This window comes from Hyperolius riggenbachi, chromosome 2 (assembly GCF_040937935.1).
Source record: "Hyperolius riggenbachi isolate aHypRig1 chromosome 2, aHypRig1.pri, whole genome shotgun sequence".
NCBI lineage: Eukaryota > Metazoa > Chordata > Amphibia > Anura > Hyperoliidae > Hyperolius > Hyperolius riggenbachi.
The window spans coordinates 134,650,005-134,675,124 of NC_090647.1; the positions used below are offsets into that span (position 1 = coordinate 134,650,005).

The window sequence follows — 25,120 nt, forward strand, 5'->3', positions numbered from 1 at the left end:
CCCCCCGTGTACTGTATACATCTATCCTCCCCTATAATCTCCTGTCAATCACCCCCTGTCACTGCTACCCATCAGATCAGACCCTAACCTGCCCCTTGCGGGCACCCAATCACCCACCCAAACCCTCAGATCGCCCGCAGACCCGCCGTCAGATCACCTCCCAAGTGCGTTGTTTACATCTGTTCTCTCCTCTAAACACCCACTAATCACCCATCAATCACCCTGTCACCACCTGTCACTGCTACCCATCAGATCAGACCCCAATCTGTCCTTTGCGGGCAACCAATCACCCGCCCACACCCTCAGATAGCCCCCCAGACCTGCTCTGATCAACTCGCCAGTGCATTGCTTGCATATATTCTCCCTTGTAATCACCTACTGATCACCTATCAATCACCCCGTCACCCCCTGTCACTACCTGTCACTGCTGCCCATCAGATCAGACCATAATCTGCTCCTTGCGGGCACCCAATCACCCGCCCACACCCTTAGATAGCCCCCCAGACCCCTCTGATTACCTCCCCAGTGCATTATTTACATCTTTTCTCCCCTCTAATCACCCATCAATCACCCCCTGTCACCACCTGTCACTGCTACCCATCATACCCATCAGATCAGACCCTCATCTGCCCCTTGCGGGCACCCAATGACCGGCCCACACCCTCAGATTGCCCTCAGATACCCCCGATCACCTCCCCAGTGCATTGCTTGCATCTATTCCCCCCTCTATTCACACCCTGAGACACCCATCAATCACCTCCTGTCACCCCCTAGCACACCTACCCATCAAATCAGGCCCTAATTTGACCCGTGTGGGCTCCTGATCACTCAGCCAAACCCACAGATCCCCCTCAGACCCCCTTCCGATCACCTCCCCAGTGCATTGATTGCAAGGAAGGCCACAATAGCGGTATAGGGGGTGCTATTGTGGCTGGGAGCGCGAAGAATCGTTCCCAGCCTGTTGGCGGCTGACGGCGAAATAATCAGTGGCCGCCGGCGGGTCCAGGGGGATCAGACCGACTCTTCGTGGGCACCGGTCAGCTGCAGGGGGCTGAGGGAACCCCCAGGTGAGTAAAACTCATTTTTTTTAGTTGACTTAAGTGGCGTGCCACTTTAAAAGGAAATAAATATGGCAGCCTCCATATCCCTCTTGCTTCAGTTGCCCTTTGAGTTAGGAGGACTTTCACCTGTTCAGTTATTCTGAGCATATAGTTCATAGAAACCTGTGTTGAGAATGCACATCGCTCAGAAAATTCTTCCTTCCTTCGACTGATGGGTAGAACACATAGTATCCACATATGCATATATCTCACTACATCAACATCAACATCCTTGGCCGTGTTCACATGACAGTTGATGTATCAACTGGTCCAGAATCCCATCTCAGTAGTATCTAAGTCTTTACCAGGGTGGTAAGCCACACCACCTATGATAATAGAGAAGTCCAGTGGATGTCAGCACACCATATTGTAGTTTTACTTGTAATCATTAAAAGTGCAGCATGTGTTGATACAGCCATATGCTGAACTACTTTTAATGTATACTATAAATTAGGAGCAAACTACAATCTACAATGTGATATACTGACCTCTACTGGACTTAAAGGGGAACTGAAGTAAGAGGTATACGGAGGCTGCCATATTTATTTCCTCTTAACCACTTGAGGACCGTAGGCTTTACCCCCCTTAAGGACCAGACCCTTTTTTTCCATTCAGACCACTGCAGCTTTCACGGTTTATTGCACGCTCATACAACCTACCACCTAAATGAATTTTACCTCCTTTTCTTGTCACTAATAAAGCTTTCTTTTGGTGCTATTTGATTGCTGCTGCGATTTTTACTTTTTATTATATTCATCAAAAAAGGCATGAATTTTGTCAAAAAAATGATTTTTTTAACTTTCTGTGCTGACATTTTTCAAATAAAGTAAAATTTCTGTATACATGCAGCACGAAAAATGTGGACAAACATGTTTTTGATAAAAAAAAAAAAACCCATTCAGCCTATATTGATTGGTTTGGGTAAAAGTTATAGCGTTTACAAACTATGGTGCAAAAAGTGAATTTCCCATTTTGAAGCATCTATGACTTTTCTGACCACCTGTCATGTTTCATGAGGGGCTAGAATTCCAGGATAGTATAAATACCCCCCAAATGACCCCATTTTGGAAAGAAGACATCCCAAAGTATTCACTGAGGCATGGTGAGTTCATAGAAGATTTTATTTTTTGTCACAAGTTAGCGGAAAATGACACTTTGTGACAAAAAAGAAAAAATAAAAAAGTTTCCATTTCTGCTAACTTGCGACAAAAAAAATGAAATCTGCCACGTACTCACTATGCTCCTCTCTGAATACCTTGAAGTGTCTACTTTCCAAAATGGTAGTCATGAAGGAGTCCGCACACAGACTTCACGGAGCAATTTCCATCAATTTATTGTCCCATCACATGTGTGTAGATACATAGTCTGACCTGCATAGGCCGACGATCGTTTCGGGGCCACTCAGGGTCCCCTTTATCAAGGCAGATAGCAGCAAAGACAAATACATGTATTTGTCTTTGCTGCTATCTGCCTTGATAAAGGGGACCCTGAGTGGCCCCGAAACGATCGTCGGCCTATGCAGGTCAGACTATGTATCTACACACATGTGATGGGACAATAAATTGATGGAAATTGCTCCGTGAAGTCTGTGTGCGGACTCCTTCATGACTACTGTGACTTATGGCCTTGGGGCCCGGCACCAGCATACCCTCTGACGTGAGTGCGGTCCTTGGATTGAATTACTTTCCAAAATGGGTTAATTTGTGGGGTGTGTTTACTGTCCTTGCATTTTGGGGGTGCCTAATTGTAAGCACCCCTGTAAAGCCTAAAGGTGCTCATTGGACTTTGGGCACCTTAGCGCAGTTAGGCTGCAAAAAGTGCCACACATGGGGTATTGCCGTACTCAGGAGAAGTAGTATAATGTGTTTTGCGGTGTATTTTTACACATACCCATGCTGGGTGGGAGAAATATCTTTGTAAACGACTATTTTAGATTTTTCTTTTTACACACAATTGTCCATTTACAGAGATATTTCTCCCACTCAGCATGGGTATGTGTAAAAATACACCCCAAAACACATTATACTACTTTTCCTGAGTACGGCGATACCACATGTGTGGCACTTTTTTGCACCCTAACTGCGCTAAGGGGCCCAAAGTCCAATGAGTACCTTTAGGATTTCACAGGTCATTTTTGTTTCAAGACTACTTCTCACGGTTTAGGTCCCCTAAAATGCCAGGGCAGTATAGGTACCCCACTAATGACCCCATTTTTAGAAAGAAACCCCAAGGTATTCTGTTAGGAGTATGGTGAGTTCATAGAAGATTTTATTTTTTGTCACAAGTTAGCGGAAATTGATTTTAATTGTTTTTTTCACAAAGTGTAATTTTCCGCTAACTTGTGACAAAAAATAAAATCTTCTATGAACTCACCATACTCCTAACGGAATACCTTTGGGTGTCTTCTTTCTAGAATGGGGTCATTTGTGGGGTTCCTATACTGCCCTGGCATTTTAGGGGCCCTAAACCATGAGGAGTAGTCTTGAAACCAAATGTCGCAAAATTGCCTGTGAAATCCTAAAGGTACTCATTGGACTTTGGGCCCCTTAGCGCACTTAGGGTGTAAAAAAGTGCCACACATGTGGTACCGCCGTACTCAAGAGAAGTAGTATAATGTGTTTTGGGGTGTATTTTTACACATACCCATGCTGAGTGGGAGAAATATCTCTGTAAATGACAATTGTTTGATTTTTTTTTTTTTTTTACACACAATTGTCCATTTACAGAGAGATTTCTCCCACCCAGCATGGGTATGTGTAAAAATACACCCCAAAACACATTATACTACTTCTCCTGAGTACGGTGATACCACGTGTGACACTTTTTTGCAGCCTAGGTGCGCTAAGGGGCCCAACGTCCTATTCACAGGTCATTTTGAGGCATTTGTTTTCTAGACTACTCCTCATGGTTTAGGGCCCCTAAAATGCCAGGGCAGTATAGGAACCCCACAAGTGACCCCATTTTAGAAAGAAGACACCCCAAGGTATTCCGTTAGGTGTATGGCGAGTTCATAGAAGATTTTATTTTGTCACAAGTTAGTGAAAAATGACACTTTGTGGAAAAAAAACAATAAAAATCAATTTCCGCTAACTTTTGACAAAAAATAAAATCTTCTATGAACTCGTCATACACCTAACAGAATACCTTGGGGTCTTTTTTTCTAAAATGGGGTCACATGTGGGGTTCCTATACCGCCCTGGCATTTTACGGGCCCAAAACCGTGAGTAGTCTGGAAACCAAATGTTTCTAAATGACTGTTCAGGGGTATAAGCATCTGCAAATTTTGATGACAGGTGGTCTATGGGGGGCGAATTTTGTGGAACCGGTCATAAGCAGGTTGGCCTTTTAGATGGCAGGTTGTATTGGGCCTGATCTGATGGATAGGAGTGCTAGGGGGGTGACAGGAGGTGATTGATGGGTGTCTCAGGGGGTGGTTAGAGGGGAAAATGGATGCAATCAATGCACTGGGTAGGTGATCGGAAGGGGGTCTGAGGGGGATCTGAGGGTTTGGCCGAGTGATCAGGAGCCCACACGGGGCAAATTAGGGCCTGATCTGATGGGTAGGTGTGCTAGGGGGTGACAGGAGGTGATTGATGGGTGTCTCATGGTGTGATTAGAGGGGGGAATAGATGCAAGCAATGCACTGGCGAGGTGATCAGGGCTGGGGTCTGAGGGCGTTCTGAGGGTGTGGGCGGGTGATTGAGTGCCCTAGGGGCAGATAGGGGTCTAATCTGATGGGTAGCAGTGACAGGGGGTGATTGATGGGTAATTAGTGGGTGTTTAGGGTAGAGAACAGATGTAAACAATGATCTTGGGAGGTGATCTGACGTCTGATCTGTGAGCGATCTACTGGTGTGGGTGGGTGATCAAATTGCCCGCAAGGGGCAGGTTAGGGGCTGATTGATGGGTGGCAGTGACAAGGGGTGATTGACAGGTGATCAGTGGGTTATTACAGGGATGAACAGATGTGAATAATGCACTGGCGAATTGATAAGGGGGGGTCTGAGGGCAGTCTGAGCGTGCAGGCAGGTGATTGGGTGCACGCAAGGGACAGATTAGGGTCTGATCTGATAAGTGACAGGTGGTGATAGGGGGTGATTGATGGGTAATTAGTTGTTGTTTAGGGTAGAGAACAGATGTAAACCTTGCACTTGAGTTTGACTGGAGTTCAAATTTGCCCTGGATTTATAGTCTCTGACTTAACCCTCTTGGTGGTCTGATTCTCTCTGGATTTTAGGGTCTAAAAGCGGTGCATTTTTTTTTTCATGCTTTGACACCCTAAATCCTGGAAAAACAATCACACCCCAGCACTCACCTCCCTGCAATCCAGCGCTGCAGTACTCCCTTCATCCTCCGGGTGGCACTCTAACCCTATAGCGAGTTTGCCGGCTGTTGTCATGACGACAGTCTGTGATCGCACCAGGGGGAAGCAGATCCTCGGAGGAGAGGAAGAATGGCAGCCGACGTCGGGATCCCCTGGGAGGTGAGTAAAAACCTCGCTGCGCGCATTGCTCTGCATAGACCTCCTGGCGGCTACCACGAGTTCAGCTCAGGGTTACCGTACCGGGCATGTTTTTTCCACCCGAGTTGTCCTTGTGATAACTGTTAAGGAGGTTAAGAATGGCTTGATAATGGGAACAATTAAAAAAAAAATCAAATACCTTGTAGATTTAGTTAGAAAATCTATTTTTAAAAATTCAAAGAAAAAAAAGCTTTTTAAACTGATTTTGCTGCGGTACATACACTATACTATATAGCGAGTTCCACATACACATTTTATACATTTTAAAGCAAACCTGTGGTCCACTAACCTTGCACAACTCGGTTCCAACCCCACTCTTTGTGCATGGATCATGGACTTCCTTACTAACAGGATGCAACTTGTCAAGCTCTGCAGCTGCTCCTCCCAGGAAAGCATAACCAACTCAGGTGCCCCGCAAGGGTGCGTTCTGCCCCCTTTCCTGTTTTCCCTGTACACAAACAGCTTCTCCTCATCCACCAACTCTGTTAGTCATCAAGTTCGCGGATGACACCACCATCCTTAGTCTCATCAGCAGCGACAGTGAACAGGCTTACCGCAATGAGATTGAACACATTTGCAGTTGGTGCTCAGACAACAAACTTGCTCCTAACGCAGCAAAAACAGTGGAAATGGTTGTGGACTTCAGGAAGCGCCCTTTTTTGCCCACCCCATCCTCCTAGAGAGCTGTGAGGTGCCCAGAGTGTCAATTGTTCGGTTTTTGGGCACTACTATCACACATGATCTTCGGTGGGGGGAGAACACCAGCTTAATCCAGAGGAAGGCTCAGCAGAGACTGTTCTTTCTGAGACAGCTGAGGAAGTTTAGTATGCCGCCAAAACTGTTGACTTGTTTCTACACGGCCACTATTGAGTCCATACTCTGCTCCATTGTCGTCTGTTACGCAGGCGCTTCCGTAAGTGACCGGCTGAAACGTCAAAGAGTCATCAACACTGCAGAGAGGATCATTGGGTCACCTCTGCCATCCCTGGACCTCCTACACACTAAACGTTTGCGGTGTAGGGCATTTAGGATACTGAACACCCTGGCAGGCGCTACTTCAACCGCCTCCCCTCTGGCGGCCGCCTCAGGACCATTTTTACCAAAACCACAAGGCACAGAAACTCTTTCTTTTCCTAGGCGGTCCTTCTCTTGAACTCTCTCACCCTCCCATATGTAAGCCCCAAGGGTCACGGGCAAGCCTCTGTGCCCCGTTTGTGCAATGTTATCACCACTATGTTTATGTTCATCTGTAACGTATTGATACTTGTTTTGAATGTCTGTTTACTGCTACTTTGTCTTATGCCATGTAACCTCGAGCAATTCCGGTTGTGACCTGGTCGCACTTGGCAAATAAAGTTTTTCTGATTCTGATCCAAGTCTGGAACACTGGAGATTTGTGTGGATTATGTGAAATCAATTGAGTTTCAAAATCGTAATTGCATATAATCGTTATAGCAAAATTGTACGTTGCTTATTTTGAGTACGCGAAATAAGCACATTAGAATCATCACTAGGAATGGAATAAGGCACAAAGGGGGGCAGAGGGACACAGTGGAGGCAGAGGGGGACACTGCGGGGACGGTGACACCGTGAGGGGGCAGAGGTGACACGGACGCTGAAGGTGTACAGTAGGGCACCAAGGAGGTATAGCGGAGAGAGATTGCCCAGTGTTCCGACTTGAGAATGGATTGAGGTTAAAGCATACCTTAGCACTGGATAAAAATAGGGAGCAGGCATGTGTAGCCCCAATCGTCCTGCCCACCGCTCCCCACGCTCATCACCTCTGTCCATTATGATTTACTAGCCCCTCAAAGCTACTTCCAGGTCATGAGGGTCCGTGATCAGAGCACAGATGATGCCCAGCGACAGGCGCTCTTGAACCCGCAGCCAGGATCGCTCTGCGCATGTGCACTACAAATTTGTGACGTCGTACGGGTGTGGGAGGATTAATGCTAGGTTTAGCAGGAGTAGGAGGATAAGCGTTAGAGAAGGAATCAGGATGAGTTTGGTGCGAGCATCATGTTATTAATAGTATATTGGCTATAAAATTTTCGATACTAATATTAACTACTCCCGCCAACCTCACTAGTGTTTTATAGTAAATGAACGTAGTATAGAAGTATGCACCGCTACCTTTTGCAGGCATCGCTTGTTCCACGCTTCTGGCACCTTAAAGCTTATATCCTGTACTATATTTGCAAAAAGAACATATTCCAATGTCCAAAAGCTTGATAAAGGACCTGTTGAGGACCGAAACAGACTAGTGTTGTCACCATTATCCATCAATTTGTATCTATCTATTTTTTATCTTTATTGGAATAATACAGCATATATGGCTGCGTTGAAAATGGGAGCTTGGAACTTTTATGGTTTGTTAATAAAGTTTACATGTTTCAAACGAACCTTTCTTCTTCTTTCTGTCTGGGTATCCCCCCTCAAATAATTTTTACATAGTAAATTCCCTGAGCAGCCATTGACCTTAATTATCCCGTACGCAGCTAAATGCCCACAATTCTAAAAAGTGCTCCCTGGATCAGAGGGAGATATTTTGGCTCCGAAATTTGTTTGCAAAAAACCTCCTATAGTTGGCTGCAGATGTCTTCCCAGTATCTTCTAAGCAGAAAGGGGGACAAGAAGCGCCCAAATGATAAAACTGCATTGAGTGCCCATTCACACTTGAGCGTTTTGCCGGCGATTTTGGCAAAGCGCTCAAGCGCTAATGCAATGAAACCCTATGGGCCCGTTCTTACTTGGGCGATTTGCGCTAATTGCTGCAAATCACCCAAAAATGCAAACGCGTAGCCTGCACTATTTTCAAGGGATTTCCCGGCGATCGCATTTCAGCGCTATAGAAGCGCTACACACTACCGCGAAAAAATCGGCAAGTGTGGTGGTTTTTTTTTTTTTTTTATTTATTCCCGTTAATCGTGCAACATCGCCATAGCAAAAGTGCTACAAAAGTGCTAGCACAGACTAGCACAGACTCTCCTAAAAATGGATCCAAGCGCTGGCATTCCCATCTATTCTCTGCACTACCGCCGGCGGCAGTGCAGAGAGTGTGGAGGGGAACTGCAGCGCCTGGAACCATTATTCCGGGAGTCTGTGTGCACCGCCTTTATCCTTCCCCAATATTCAGCACGGGGAAGAGGGAGAATGCAGCAGAAGGGCAGAGGGGGTGCGTGGACATGCCACTGAAGGAGGGGGCAGAGGACAGTGACAGAAGATACCCTCTGGCCCCCCTCCATGCACTCTAACAGTGGCTAGATCCATCGAAGACAAGGGGAGACCAGGCAGCCAATCACTGCGCAGAGAGGTGAGTGACAGAGGCTTCAGCCAATCAGGCTGATACAGCATAGCATGTGTCTTCTCTTTTGCGTCTGTGTTAGTCTGCGTACCATCTTGGAGCCTGGGGGCATGGGGAGAGAACTAATTGGAAAACAGTAAGATTGATTTGATTTGCCTGGTTAGCATCCTCTTTAACATTGTCACAGCCTGCAATAGAAAATTAATTTTGCATTTAATGCCTAACAGTTACTCTTTAAAATAGAAAAGGTAAGGTGGCTTACCTCAATGATGACAGCCAGATAATGACAAGGAACTTTAATATGCACTTGACAACGTGTTTCGTGGGTCTCAGCCCACTTCCTCAGGCCGAATGCAGTGCCAGGGTTCTCTGTAACTGAGCTGTAGGCACATCTTCTAAGCAGAGACGTATTTGAAGAAAATTCAGTTGATTGGTTTAGGTATATTTCTGCAAGAAAAGGTTTGTTTTATCTGTTACAGGTTTGCTGTTAACAACTTGTTAAACATGTATGCTGTAACTTGGATGTGATCCTAGCATTGCATGAAGTGTCTTCATACTCCTCTTTTATTAATGGCAGCCTTTAGTACCACTTATTAATGGAAGTGATGTGTAAGTTGCGTAGTTAGTAACCTGCATTGTATTTGTTTTTCCAGTGTACTTATTGTTTTCATTACCTTTTTCCCTTCTAAATCCTATTCGAAAATTGCAGAGGCGGACTCCAAACCATGGACATGCTAGGAAACGAGCCAAGGTACACAAGTATAAGTCATGCCACCCACATCTCGGCTACTTGCACTGCTTTCATCCTCATTTATTTTCTAAATAATGTAGCCTTGCTGCTTCCCTCTGACAGTGAGAGACCCACGCAAGGCTACTTGCTTATTTTTGAGGAAGGGAGGAATATTCCACATTAGAGAACTCCAATCTAAACAAAGTCTGTACTCTAGTATCTCTAGGCTTGGGTTACACATAAAAAGGTGTCCTGTCAGTTTTTGACAGTTAGCATTAGTTTTGTATGTTTCTATAGCTGTGTTCACACATAAATCTGTACATTTCCAGTCCAGTGCTGTCAATTTTGTATCAGTTTTCTATGGGTGTGTTCACACAGCACATAAAAGGTGTACACTTCCAATCCAGTCAGGCGCAACTGGTAGAAGACTTATGCAAGACTGGACCAGAAATGTACAGATTTATGTGTGAACCAAGACTAAGTTGTTTAACTGTCTTAAGGTGGCCACTAACGATCCAATTTCTAGCGAAAAATCGTTCAAGCGATAAGAAATTCTGATCGGAAGTGATATCGTTCACATCAACGAACTATCATGACCAACAAGCAAATCCAAATTTTGGTTGGAAAATCCAATTTTAATAGTTTGTAATCGATTGTGCCCATCAACAGAGATTATTTACAACCAATCCGATCAAAATTTCTGATTGCTTGAGTTGCTTTTTTTGCATGAAATTGGACTGTTAGTGGCCACCTTTATGCCTGCCATACACTGGCAGACTTTCTCCTGATGTGCCCAAAAGATAGACCCCCTCTCTGATCCACATCTGATCAGAAAGGGATCTATTACTGCCACACACTGCACATTAATTTTTAATAGATTTCAGCATGAAATTTAAAATGCATAGTACTGCCGCTCTCTCAAGTGTCCCCCATGCTATTACTGCTCGTGGGGCAACTACAGAGTATTAGCACAGCAGAGTGAAGTCATCCTTACCTGTATCACTTACACGCTCCCTCCTGTGTGCTTCTGTCCTCTCCTGGTGCCTGTACCCTGGTGATGTACATACTCACGCCGTGCCACAGAGTATGGGCACCAGGAGATGGTGGAAGCACACAGGAGGGAGTGCTTGCTCTGCTGCACTTCCTCTCTGCACGGTAGCAATATTAGCACCTTTTGACCACCGACAAACTGTCCTGTTTGATCTGTAATGTTAAGCAATGTCAGCCAAAAACTAATCAAAATTAGGATCAGGCGGCATGCTGGAACATCAATCCTCAGCAGATTCGATCTGAGGGTATTTTCACATTGACACGTTGCCTTGTAACAGACACTGTTTTGCACACTGTAACATGGTTTAATTCAGAGCGTAAGAACAGTTCACACCTCATCAGTTGCACTGCAATGAAAATCTGGTACTATAATGCAGACCATGTAGTGAGTTGCTAAAATTGCACACGTCGTCGTGTGCAGTGTTTTTTAGTCAAGGTGCACATTGGGCAGATTTTTCTTACCCTGTTACGTTGTACCCCACCACAAATGTTATTTTTAATGTATAATGCAATGCTCTGACCCAGTGGGAAGCTAGCCTAAGGGCTGGAACCCACAAGAGCGTTTTTTTGAGCATTTTGGCAGCGCTGCGATACGCTAGCGTTTTGCCAAAACGCTCAGCTGATGTAAATGGATGGGGCAACTTCCACAGGAGCGTTTGCGTTTCCCAGAAACGCAAACGCAGGACATGCAGCATTTTGGGAGCGTTAGCGCTTCAATGTAAAGTATTGAAACGCTAGCAGAAACGCTCAGCAAAACTTAAACTGAGCGGTTTTGCTAGCGTTTTGCGGTTCAGCACACTGTAACAAAATTAAAAATAATTCACAGGACCAATCAGGATAAAAACGCAAAACGCTACACAACCGCTGAGCAAAAAAATACAATGTTGCAAAACGCGACCGCAAACGCGCATGAATCCGCTTGCAAACCGCTCAGACAAAACTCTAGCGGTAGCGTTTTGCGTTTGCTGTTTTCAGTGGGTTCCAGGCCCAATACTAGAATTCACTGGCTTGGAATGAGCATGCAAATCAGATGCTTTGCCTCCACTGGCTGCATGCTTGTTACAGGTGTGTGACTCACACATAACTAAAGCCTAAAGCTCAGCGTGACAGCCAGGCAACTGGTATTGGAGACCAGTCAAGTGCTGCAGATACACATGGATTTGCATATATTTAGATATATTGACCCCCATGCATAAAAAGAAAATAAAGAAGAGCAGTTACCTAGATAAACCAGCTAAATTAATTCTTTCATTTTATGCCTGATTGATTGATCAGGCAGTTGATTCATTTTTACTCTAATGCTAGGTACACATGATGCATTTTTTCAATCTCTTTTCCGCTCGATTCTTCTATCTTTTCTTATCATTTTCCTTTCACTTCTATGAGAAATCGACCAGAAAAACTATTGGAAATAATATCGGACATGTTGGAAATTATCCATCGAACCAACTATCGAACACAAAATTCTGTGGTGTGTACCATAAAGGCTAACTGTAGTGAGAGTGATATGGAGGCTGCTAAATTTATTTTCTTTTACCAATACCAGTTGCCTGGCAGCCCTGCTGATCTATTTGGCAGCAAAAGTGTCTGAATCACACCAGAACCAAACATGCACCTAATCTTGTCAGATCTGATAATAACCAGGCCATTTTACATGCGGGGGGGGGGGGGGAGGGGCCGGGCTCAGGCAGCCGGATCCCCACTATAGATGGCTGGGAATGTGTCCCCGTATTGCCAGCAGCCTTTACACGCCTCCCTGGCTCCAACGATGAGCAGCTCTAGCCCCCTCCACTCTGGCCGGCATCCTCGCTCGCACTGCTGTTAAGTTCCGGGTCACGGCTTGATGATGTCATCAAGCCAGGACCCGACAGTTAATGCAGATTGAGCGGGGATGCCTTCCAGAGTGGAGGGGAGCGACGATCGCCGGGGGAACGTCAGGAAGGTGAGTGGATCCTCTTCTTCCCCTCAGACCGCAGCTGCTCTGTTAGCGATCACTACGATCCGCCGGCAATCGAAGTGATCACGTGATCTGGAGCCAATCGCGATGGCTCCTGATCACTGAGGGGAGATGTCAGCTGTCATATGCAGCTTAATCTCCCCTGTCGGGGTGCGCACGATCGCGTCGGGAGCGAAAATGGCAGGTGGCGTAAATCCTATGCCGCACCAAGCTTAGACAGCCACCGTGAAAAAAAATGCAGCGTAGGATTTACAAAATGTGGTCCCCAAAAGGTTAATCTAGGTTCACACACTAGAATTTTGTTAACTGTGAAAATTTGAAAATCTAGCGTGAGTTCATATGGTCACTGACTGACGTAGGTCTGTCATGTTGGATCGGTCTGCTTTTCTCTTTCATCCTCCTCTCCCTTCCATAAACAAGAACACACTGCCAAGCAGCATGTCTGTACACGATCTTTCCAGCATATTTCCAGAACAGTGATTGAAATTGAGCAGATTTAAAATGTTTCTCTTGCACCTGATTAATTCAAATATCTCTTTTTACTCTACAGTCAAACTCAAAGTTAAAGTTGGTAAGAAGCTTAGCTGTGTGTGAAGAGTCATCTGGACCATTTGTGGATGGGCCTTTGGAACCTCAGGTAACATTGCATATAAAAGTTCTTGTATTATGCTTATTTTTTTTCGTTCAAATAAATGTATTTAAACTTGGATAATTACAAATTACAAATGTCTTTATTAATAATTGATCTGTGGCTTGTACTTTGTGTAATTCCCCCTCATCTGTGACAAATCAAAAGTTGTAATTTGATCTCTGTTGTCAGCTGGCTGCCACAGCAGAGCAGCTAATTTGTAAATACAGGATGTTAACCCTATGTCTACTGCCATAAAAGCAGGAAATAGACACACTGCAGATTAATTGCAGGATTTGTATCAGCAGTAACATAGAAATGTTTTTCTTTAAAGGATATTATGCTGTTGGAAATCTTTTAGAGCAGAGACAAAGTTCTGAGCTCAGCTCTACCTTAAAGGAATCATCAAGCAACTAATGCTACCCCCAGTACTACTTACCAGACGCTTCTTCCAGCCCCTGGCAGCCGCTGTGTCCCTCGCTGGAGCTCCGCTCTCAGCTGCTGACACCCGGTCCCTGACAGTGTGCAGGATGACCTCCAGATCGTCTTCAACTGCGCCTGCACGTCCAGACCACGCGGAGGTGATCGACGATGGCGCACAGAGAGAGTTCTGAGGTCAAAGGAGCTCTCAATGCAGGTGAAAAAAACATCCTAAAGCTGCAAAAACAGGAAAAAAAAAACATCCAAGAGTTTGGTACATCATGAGAAAGAAAGCAAACCGTGGTGTGAACTCCGCAGTGCAAAAAGACCTGGATGTCAACGGAAAACAGTGGTGGATGATCGCAGAATCGTTTCCATGGTGAAGAGAAACCCCTTTATAACAGCCAACCAAGTGAACAACATTCTCCAGGGCATAGGTGTATCAGTAGCCAAGTCTACAAGTAATAGAAGACTGAAAGAAAGGGGTGCACTGCATGGTGCAATCCACTCATAAGCATTACGAATAAAAAGGCTATATTGGACTTTGCTAAAGAACATCTAAAAAAGCCAGCACAGTCCTGGAAAAACATTCTTTAGACAGATGAAACCAAGATCAACCTCTACCAGAATGATGGCAAGAAAAAAACTGGAGAAGGCGTGGAGCAGCTGGTTATCCAAAGCATACCACATCATACCACTACCACAGCATACCACTCCGTGACACGTCACATATGTATAATAGAAAAAATACTATTAATAACTACAAATCGATGGAAAGCGTGCATTATCCTGAATACCCTTAAAAATAAAGGCTAGAACCTTTCAGAAAAAATAATAAAAACATTCAGTAAAACAGTTAGCGCCCCCCCCCCCTCCCTTACAATGAAAACACAGCACCGTCAATTTGCAACACGCGTTATAGCACCCCCCCAAAAGAGCCCTCAGGCTCAGTATAGGTAGGTAGCCAGGTATAGGTGCCCCCAGTATAGGGTCTCATGTGTAGGTGCCCTCAATATAGGTTGCCAAGCATAGGTGCCTCCAGTATAGGAAGTCCGTTGAAGGTCTCCATCCCCCCCATAGGTAGCCAGGCGTAGGTGCCTCCAGTATACGTAGCCAGGTGTAGATGCCCTCAGAATATGCAACAAGCTATATGTGCCCCTTTGGAAGCCGGCACCGCTCTAGTCGCTCAGGTCAAAGGCCGGCTATGCTTAACCCAATTAAGCATGCATTTCACTTGTTGAAGACAGAAAGGCCCACAAACAGTAACTGAAAGCCGCTGCAGTAAAGGCCTGGCAGCGCATTTAAAAGGAGGAAAACCAACATCTGGTGATGTCCATGAGTTCAACTTCAGGCTGTCATTGCCAGTAAAGAATTTTGAAAATTGTCTTTGTCCAAATATTTATGGACCTAACTGTATTTGGGTCTTTATTTTTGGCAGTTTTTATTTTTGGGTATTACAACCCACTTTACACTTCCGTTGCTCGTAGCAATTCTTGCTAAGGTGAAAGTTTTGCCATTACATTCTATACAGGAACAAAGATGTAGAGATGCACCAACCCTTGGATGTGCCTCGGCTAGCCCAGCACCACCTGAGCAGAAATCTTCAGAAAGGATGAAGCCGGCACCATCGAGTTGCTCTGTAGTAATTTATTCAGTAATTCACAGTCTTTCAATAAATTACTACAGAGCAACTCGATGGTGCCGGCTTCATCCTTTCTGATTACATTCTATACAGAAATGCTGCTCAATTGCAGTCAAGTGGTGTGTGCTGCTCTGTGGAGTGGAGACAAGGGATGATGATCAGTTTTAAAAATAAATAAAGGTTATTTTTTAACTGTCGGGCATAGAATCAAAAATCAATTATTTATTTTTATCTGGTTAACAAGTAATAAGGATGCTAATCAGGCAATCCAAAAGTTAAAATCACTATTACTTTTCTTGTTGATAAATTATCATTCCCCAGTTTACATGACTCTTATTATATACACAGAAAATTTTGTTACACAAAAGAGAAGTTGCAGGGCATGCTGGGTTGTCTTTTTTTATTTATTTTTTTGGCTTCTCTACTTCCCCTAAGACTTAAAGGAATACTATCGATACCCAAGTGTTCTAAAATGACAGTGTGAAAATAATGTCTAAGTAGCTGTGTACACATTTTCCTACTTTTCATGTTAAATATCAGAGGCAAAAGCTGTAATTTATTGTGTAGGATTTGGCTATATTGGGACAAATCAATTGCAGAAGGGGTGTCTGCTTCAATGCACAGCCAGAGTTGCAAACAGTAAACAAAGAAGTTGCTACTAAAATGTATACACCAGTACTTGGCAGCACTTCCCAAACAATTCCTGTGTCGATTGAAAAAAATATGTGAATCGATAGTATTCCTTTTACTAATGCAGCTTGATTGGCTGAAGCCTCTTTCCCTCCTGTTTCCCCCTCCCACACCTCTGTTCCTCTCTGATTGGCCCAAATTTCTCAGGCTGAAACATTGCACTTTCTATAGTGAAGGGCGAGTAAATCAGGCAGAGAAGACTAAGGGCGGATATTACATCACGACTGGCTTCAAAATAGTCGCAGTATATATGGAAACTGTCTAGAATAGGATTCTCTACTTTTTCCTTTATAAAATTCACAGGAATCATAACATGGACAGTGCAATACATCTGTTATGTAAGTAGAGCAAGTATTTATCTACTTATATATTTGTTTTTTTTTCCTGAGATAGTATGGCTGACCGCTCCTCTTTAAACGGTGACTTGGTACAGCTGTACATATGACAGATTCCTGGCCAAGGCCGACCAATACGATTCTCAGCCTGGGGAATATCTAGTTTGTGTATTAAACTTTAATGATGGCTTTGTAACCCTTTCCTTGCTGATACCTGTCAGTAACCCTCTGTTCAATGTCTTCTGAGATTTCTTTTCATTGGGCAACTTCAAATTGCTGGAGAGTGCAAAACGGTGGCCAATTTTCCAGTCTCCTTGCCTTGGTGCTAGAGTCCAAAAAGAGTCCACAGGCATTATAATCTCCTATAAGGTTCTTCAGTACACCACCATGCAGATTGTTACAGCAATCTGTGCCCAACATGGAAGAAACCAAAACTTACTTAACCAGCTGCACATAGACACAGATTGTAAGGTCTTAAAGGGAACCTTAACTGAGAGGGATATGGATGTTTCCTTTTAACCAATACCAGTTGCCTGGCAGCCCTGTTTGTCTATTGGCTGTAGTAGTGGCTAAATCATAACAGAAACAAGCATGCAGCTAATCCAGTCTGACTTCAGTCAGAGCACTTGATCTGAATGCTTGTTGAGGGGTGGTGGCTAAAAGTATTAGAGAAAAAGGATCAGCAGGAGAGTCAGGCAACTGGTATTATCTTAAAAGGAAAAATCCATATCCTTCTCAGTTTAGGTTCTCTTTAAAGCACTGAAGTCAAAACCTCTTCTTCTAGTGACTCACGGGGCACTTCATACCTGGACACCCTAATGGTGTAAAATAAATAAATATACACCACTTCGTACCAAAGTAAACTCTTTGATAAGGTGCTAGTATCCAGCAAAAAACTCTTACATTTGGTCCACCGACAATGGAACCAAAACTGAAAAAAGTCTTATAGGATACCTGAACTGAGGGGTATGGAGGCTGTCATATTTTCTTTTAAACAATATCAGTTGCCTGCCTACAAAGCACAACAAAGATGGAAAATGGTCTGGCACTATGGTTTAATAGTTAGCAGCATGTGCAAAATCTACAAGTGGTAAAGTGCATGACAGGATATGACAGTCACAGCAAACATCGGTGAGATGTGTCATACCATAGTAATTTGATTGATGCTCGGGTGTGGAAGGGAGGCAGCAGATGTGGGTGCCAAGAGGTGCACGGCCTAACGACCGTTTCGTGTGGCAAACGACAAACTTCTTCTGAGGCTGAAGTGTGAAACAAGTGCGGAAGACACAGCGCGGTGTAAATGGAGGCGCGTGATGACTCGCCTCCGTTCCGCCGCTGAAGACCCGCCCCTTCCGGAAGTCCGTAACCACTCGGCTCCATCCTGGAGAAGGCTGATGACACGCACGCCCATTGTAGAGTAGAAGCGTATACAGGTCATAGATGACGCTACTGGTTACTGGCCAATGAGAACATGTGGAATTCCTGTTGTGTACGGAGCTGCTAAACAAGCGCTCGCTGTACACCAGTCCGGTTGCCATGGCAGCCTCGGTCATCCCTTGCCCGATGTAAACGGGCCAGGGAGGGCAGAGACAAGTAGCCAGGCAAGACCTTAAGGAAAGGCACACAAATACAAAGTGTGTCTAAAACAGGATGTGTGTATGGAAACATTTTCACATACAACAAAGCTCAATTAGCTATAATATCAGCCAACTAACAGGGATAGATAAAGAGCAGAGGGAGGGGAAAGGAAGACCAGGATGGGGTGGGATAAGAGGAGAAAATACGTGTACCGAAAGGTGTGAAGTTATAAAGTGAGGGAGAAAAAGAAGTAGGAAAACCAAGAAAGTATGGTACACAACTAGTGAGAGCATACTTGTGGGAGCTAAAGGGCGGTCCCAAAAAGGAGAGGCCCAGCATGGCATATCTCCTAAAAAATTAAGCTTATAGTCGGAAAAGCTAATATTAAAACCTGGACATTTATTATGAAAAATAGGAACCATTAATATAAAGGAGATAAAGAAGGGTGATGCCATGGTGGGGATAGGTGGGCAACAGGAGGTGGCACCAGGAGCAAAAGCAGGAGCACCAAGAGACAATAGATGATCAAGGATCAAGAAAGCATGCAAGATCGACATAGTCGTTTAGACCCAAGGGGCCTATAGCGTCAGTGCGTCGAATCCAATGCGCTTCTTGTCTAAGTAAGAGCTTTTTCTTGTCACCACCTCTACGGGGTTGTTTGCACAAATCAATGCAAGCAAAAGAGCAGAGATTTGGGTTGTTTTGATGAGCACTTGACATATGTTCGATTCTGGGACAACCATTATTTTTAGGGAGTAAACGAAAATGCTCTAAGATGCGCTCTTTGACCATCCTAGTGGTTATACCAACGTAAAAACGTTGGCACGGGCACCACAATGCATAAACCACATACTTGGTTCTGCAAGTGGCAAAGAAAGGGACACTACATTGAACTGAGCCTAAGGTATAGGTCTTACCAGTTTTCATCAAGTGACAAGCTTTGCAGAAGCCACATTTGTGATTGCCTGTAGATACAAAATCACTTAGCCTAGTGCGCTGTGGATGTTCATAAAAATCACTGTGCACCAGAAGGTCACCAATAGTTGGTGCTCTTTTGAAAGCAATTAGAGGTTGAGAAGGTAAGGTGTTTTTTAGTATGGGATCTTCAAGTAGGAGAGACCAATTTTTGGTAAAAGCCCATTTGATTTGACTCGCCATAGGGGAGAAATCAAATGAGAAAACTCCTGAGTTATTGGTGGACTTATCCCGATTTCTTCTTTTAATCAAGGCAAACCTGTTTTTATCCAATGCCCTTTTAATGGCTACATCTAAGCTATGTTCTTCATAACCCCGAGCAAGGAGTCTTTGTTTAAGCTCCTCGGCCTGATGAAGAAAATCTTGGAGCTTAGTATTATTTCTGCGCAAGCGCAAAAATTGGCCATATGGAAGGGATTCTGTTACGTGTCGAGGATGGTAGTTACTGCAATGCAAAATATTATTGGAGGCAGTGGGTTTACGATAGCCCTTGGTTATGATGCCTTCATGTGTAATGGCCAACTCCAAATCAAGAAAACAAACGCTTTCTGCTGACCACTCCATAGTAAAGAGCATATTTACATCGTTGTGATTTAAATACTCCAAAAAGCATTGCAAGTGTGGAACATCCCCTACCAAAAGGCCAGGACGTCATCCACATATCTGGACCACATCCTCAAAGCCGAGCGAAATGGGTTGTTGGAAGAATGGATATAAATTTCTTCCCATGCACCCAAAAACAAATTTGCATAAGTGCATGCAACCGGGGTCCCCATTGCGGTGCCAGAGATCTGCTGGTACCAAGTATCACCAAATAGGAAGGCGTTATGAGTGAGGACAAACTCTAAGCACTCACACACAAAAGCATTGTATGAGACATCTTTTTCCGTGTTTCTATCTAGAAACATTCTTACAGCACTTATGCCATCAGCATGTGGGATCCTGCTGTAAAGGCTTGTAACATCAATGGTTACCAGCAGATCTCCCGTGCACCACGATGAGTACCCAAGGCCCTCCAAAACATCTATGGTGTCGCCAAGATAGGATGGAATATGAGACAGCAAAGGCCGGAGGATGTGGTCCAGATATCTGGAGAGTCGCTCCGTGACCGACCCCAGGCCAGACACAATCTGTCGGCCTGGAGGGTCGGTCAGGGATTTATGGATCTTAGGGAGGCAATACCACACAGGTTTAACCGAATTGAGGGGAAGGAGGTTGTTTGCTAGAGTTGAGGTCAAAAAACCTTTTTCTACCCCTCTTCTAAGCAATGACCTTAAGGCAGATTGATAGTTGACAGTGGGGTCTCTTTGCAGTAATCTATAAGTGGAAGTGTCCGACAATTGTCTTACAGCTTCCATCCTATATTTTTCAGTTAATAGAATTACAACCGATCCCCCTTTATCAGCTTTGCGAATGGTGAGGTCAGGGCGATTCCTCAACCACCGCAACGCTCTGCTTTCTATTGGAGATATATTTGGAGTTATTTCAGGATATTAAAAGGCCTTAATTTCACTGTCGACTTGTTTTTCAAAGAGATCAATACAGGAGCCTGTTTGTGTTGGAAATGGCATGGTGGATCTACATGGCTTGAATCTGGTGTCCTCAGTCATCAACCAGCGCTGATTCTGCCAAAAGTTCGTTCAAGGCTGTAATTTCTCCAAGTTTTTTCTCATCCCAGGAGCCAGTAGGACTAAAGCCCAAAGTGCCCACAGAGGTCAAGTCAAGATTTTCAGGGCCTCTGTCTCTTCTTTTTCCATTTTTCCAAAATGGTGTTGAATATTCAATTTCCTGACTCCTTTGTATACATCGATCTTGAATTGAGAGTAGTTAAACTGTTGGACTAGTGAAAAATTTAGGCCTTTGTTGAGCAGGCTCTCGACTCCATCTGGTAACTCCACAGTGGTTAAGTTCACTAAGCTTGTTTTGATGTTAGAAGGCATTTCTGCTAATAGGTTGTTTTCCTCTTTTTGCCCCTCCCTCTGGGTTTGTCCTCCCAAGTGACTCTTTTGTCTTTTTCTCCCTCTCCCTCTCCTGATGCGCCGCCTAAAGGGGCACCAGTAGGATTAGTGGGGGGTTGCTTTTTTGGAGTGCGTTTTGGAGATGGCTTTGGTGTGTCCTCGCCACTAGACTCAGAATCAGTGGTCCAGTATCCTCTGGGTTTCTTAGGTGTAACTGGTTTAGCTCTTGGATTAGGGCCAAATGCTTGTGCCCATGAGAAGATTCTCCCAAATTTATAATCCTCTTTATCACGTAGAAACTTGTGTAATTTTCGTGCTTTAATATTGTCCTGGACTGGTGCTAATTTCTTGTCGATTTTGTCGATTGTAATTTTAAATTGATCTTCAGTTACTAACTTTTTGAGTTCAGCTTTATTTTCAGAGATGGCACTTGTAAGTAAGTCCAATTCGATCTTGCTTCTATTCAACACTATCTCTTGTAACCGAGCTGAATGCTCCAAGAATTCTTGTTTCCAGATTTCAATGACTTTAGGGTCCTGCTTGTATTCAGATGGCTCCTGGTATCTCCTGAGGCCCCTGGCCACCAACTGCTCTCCCTTATACCTCTCCAAGGTGGTGACCGTCCCAGAGACACCCACCTCTCTCTCTCACATAGTCTCCTCAGATTCTGCTCCAGCACCTTGGCACCCACAGAACTGTTTGAGCTGCTGGACCCACCGGTGTTCGTGAAGAAATTGGTAAGGTCAGACCTCCCTGCTGTGACGTGGTCACCATGTACTGAGGCCAGCTGATTAGCAATGTCCAAATCCTCAGGAGGACTATCCTCATCGGAGTTGGGCATATCCGGTGCTCAACACTACAAAGAACAAAGCGGTACAAAGTTGTGGGAGAGCTAGCGGGCACTCGGGCAAAACTGCTGTTGGCTGGCACTTTCAGAACAGGAACACCCAATAAACCATGTGCTCAAGACCCAAGCAGTAAAATAGTCCTTGAAAGCACAACAAAGATGGAGAATGGTCTGGCACTATGGTTTAATAGTTAGCAACATGTGCAAAATATACAAGTGGTAAAGTGCATGACAGAATATGACAGTCACAGCAAACATCGGTAAGATGTGTCATACCATAGTAATTTGATTGATGATCGGGTGTGGAAGGGAGGCAGCAGATGTGGGTGCCAAGAGGTACATGGCCTAATGACCGTTTCATGTGGCAAACGCCAAACCTCAGTTGCCCTCCTATCCTGCTGTTCCTTTGCCTCTAATACTTTCAGCCATAGACCCTGAACAAGCATGCAGATCACATTTATCTGACTGAAGGCTGACTAAATCTAGTTGGACTTCAGTTGCAAGCTGCATGCTTGTTTCAGGTGTGTGATTCAAAGACTACTGTAGTCAAAGAGATCAGCAGGATTTCCGTGCAACTGGAATGGTTTGAAGAAATATATATATGGTAGCCTTCATTTCCCTCTCAGTTGAGGTGTCCTTTAACCAATAAAACAGAGCTGCTGTCTCTTCTTTCGGGTCCAGAGAAGGCAGGTTGGTGTTATTGGTTAAGACCTCTACCTCTCTGTCACTGAAGAATTTGATTGGTCCTATTCCAAGCTGCATACATGCTTGCCAGGATTCTTTTCATCTCATTGACCATTTCTAGTCAGTGCTTTATAGGTGTAGTTGAACTGTTTTTGTATGGAGATTTTTTTTCTGCATGCAGGATAAAATGTAGTTTTGGGTTTACCTGTTGATTGATCTATTGATTTATTTTCGTTGTAGGATGTTATACACTTGCATATCAGCTGTCCTTCTGATAAGGAAGAGAAATCCTGTAAGGATGGACCTGAGAAAGATGACAAAAATAAAGAGAAAGGGCCAAAGAAAATGCTTTCTAGAGGTAAGTTGTTGTTTTTTGATAACTGCTACTTGACACAATATTTACAAGAAACCCGCAGCTAACAATATGAAGGTTGCCATCTTTCCTCCCTTAAAGGAAACCAGAGACGGCATAACCTAAAGATTTGACACTTACTCTGGTCTTCCTCCAGCCCCATAAGCACGTCTGAGTACCTCACCATCATCCCCACAGTCTGCCGTTCAGCGATCAGCCCCAGTAACTGGCTCAGTCGGGGTCATCTGCACATGCGTGGGACCTCTGCGCATGCGCAGAAGTCTCCGTCTGCCGCGACTTAACCAGTTATTGGGGCGGATTGCAGCTGAACGGTTGACTGCGGGAGGATGGCGAGGGACTCAGACGTGCTTATAGGGCTGGAGGAAGACCAGGGTAAGTATGAAATGTAATATGGAACAAAATATGTGAAATCTTGCGCTGCTAAAGATCAGAAATTACTGTAGGTCAAAGGATGATCACACTCTAGCGCCTCCTCAAGCACTCGGCTGAAAGTGGACTACAAAGAGGAAAAGCAAACACAGGAGGAGCGCTCCGTAGTGTGATAACTTTTAAAGCCAATGGGTACCGTTTCTAAAAACAAAAAGTCAGATACTCACCTAAGGAGAGGGAAGGCTCGGTCCTAATGAGCCTTCCTTCTCCTCTCCCGGTGCACTCGGTGCTGCGCTGGCTCCCCCGTTCACGTCCGCCGTCGCAGGGACTTCGGAGGTCTTCGGGAGCACTCGGGCTTCCGAAGACGGGCCGCTCCATACTACGTACGCGCGCGTCATAGAAGGCGCTCGCGCATGCGTAGTATGGAGCGGCCGCGTCATCGGGAGCCCGAGTGCTCCCGAAGCCTTCCGAAAGCTCCCGAAGGGATGCGGAAGTGGCAGTATTTGACGGAACTGGTCGAATACTGCCACGGGGGATCCTGCGCGGGACCGGGCACCGGGAGAGGAGAGGGAAGGCTCATTAGGACCGAGCCTTCCCTCTCTTTAGGTGAGTATCTGACTTTTTGTTTTTAAAAACGGTAAACATTCACTTTAATAAAGGTTAAAATTGCGCATTACAAATTGCACTTACTAGATAAAAATGAAGAATAGGCATCTGGTTTGGCATAAAGCCCAGACGAACACATCCCATCTGAAGAGACAACCTGATGGTCGAATACTGCCACGGGGGATCCTGCGCGGGACCGGGCACCGGGAGAGGAGAGGGAAGGCTCATTAGGACCGAGCCTTCCCTCTCTTTAGGTGAGTATCTGACTTTTTGTTTTTAAAAACGGTAAACATTCACTTTAATAAAGGTTAAAATTGCGCATTACAAATTGCACTTACTAGATAAAAATGAAGAATAGGCATCTGGTTTGGCATAAAGCCCAGACGAACACATCCCATCTGAAGAGACAACCTGAAGCTGCAGTGGCTAGCAGCAGTGGTGGTCCTGTTGGAAAGTGGACCCAAGGTGTCCTCCTTTGGGATGATCGTGTGCAGGTTAAGTTAAAACATGTTTCAGCGTGTCCACGCCTTCAGATGTTAACTGATGAAGGCGTGGACACGCCGAAACGGGTTTTAAAGAATTTGTAATGCGCAATTTTAACCTTTATTAAAAGTTATCACACTACAGAACGCTCCTCCTGCGTTTGCTTTTCCTTTAAAGGGAAGGTTCAGGGACAATAAAAATCGAAATCCACTTACCTGGGACTTCCTCCAGCCCGTGGCGGGCAGGGGGTGCCCTCGGCGCCGCTCCGCAGGCTCCCGGTGGCCGACCCGACCTGGCCAGGCCGGCGGCCAGGTCGGGCTTCTTCTGCGCTCCATTATGCGTGTCACGCCGGCGCGCTGACATCATCGGACGTCCTCCGGGCTGTACTGCGCAGGCTCAGTAGTTCTGATCCTGCGCAGTACAGTCCGGAGGACTTCCGATGACGTCAGCGCGCCGGCGTGACACGCATAATGGAGCGCAGAAGAAGCCCGACCTGGCCGCCAGCCTGGCCGGGTCGGCCATCGGAAACCACCGGGAGCCTGCGGAGCTGCGCCGAGGGCACCTCCTGCCTGCCACGGGCTAGAAGAAGCCCCAGGTAAGTGGATTTCGATTTTTTTTTTTTTTTTTTTTTTTTTTTTTTTTTTTTTATTGTCCCTGAACCTTCCCTTTTAAGTATGAAGTCTTTAGGTTATGCTGTCTCTATTACACTTTAAAAAAAATGCCAATAGCCTTGCTGGTAATTCAGATTCAGCTTCAAGAGTCACACACCTAGAAAGGAGATGAGCCATTTAAAGCACACTTGAACTGAAAAAAAAGGTGGCTATACCTGAGGTGTTCATCCAACCCCCTTAAAGGGACTCCGAGCAGTG

General features: G+C 45.0%; 1 protein-coding gene across 5 annotated transcripts in view; it reads left to right on the plus strand.

Annotated features, from left to right (window-relative positions):
• Window positions 1-25,120, plus strand: part of R3HDM2 (R3H domain containing 2) — a 217,332-nt gene that overhangs the window by 99,471 nt on the left and 92,741 nt on the right. For all 5 annotated transcript variants that reach the window (XM_068267466.1, XM_068267467.1, XM_068267470.1 and 2 more), the window contains 3 exons: window positions 9,636-9,677; window positions 13,214-13,300; window positions 22,661-22,778. In XM_068267466.1, the coding sequence (XP_068123567.1) occupies window positions 9,636-9,677; window positions 13,214-13,300; window positions 22,661-22,778 (247 nt within the window). The remainder of the gene's footprint in view (window positions 1-9,635; window positions 9,678-13,213; window positions 13,301-22,660; window positions 22,779-25,120) is intronic.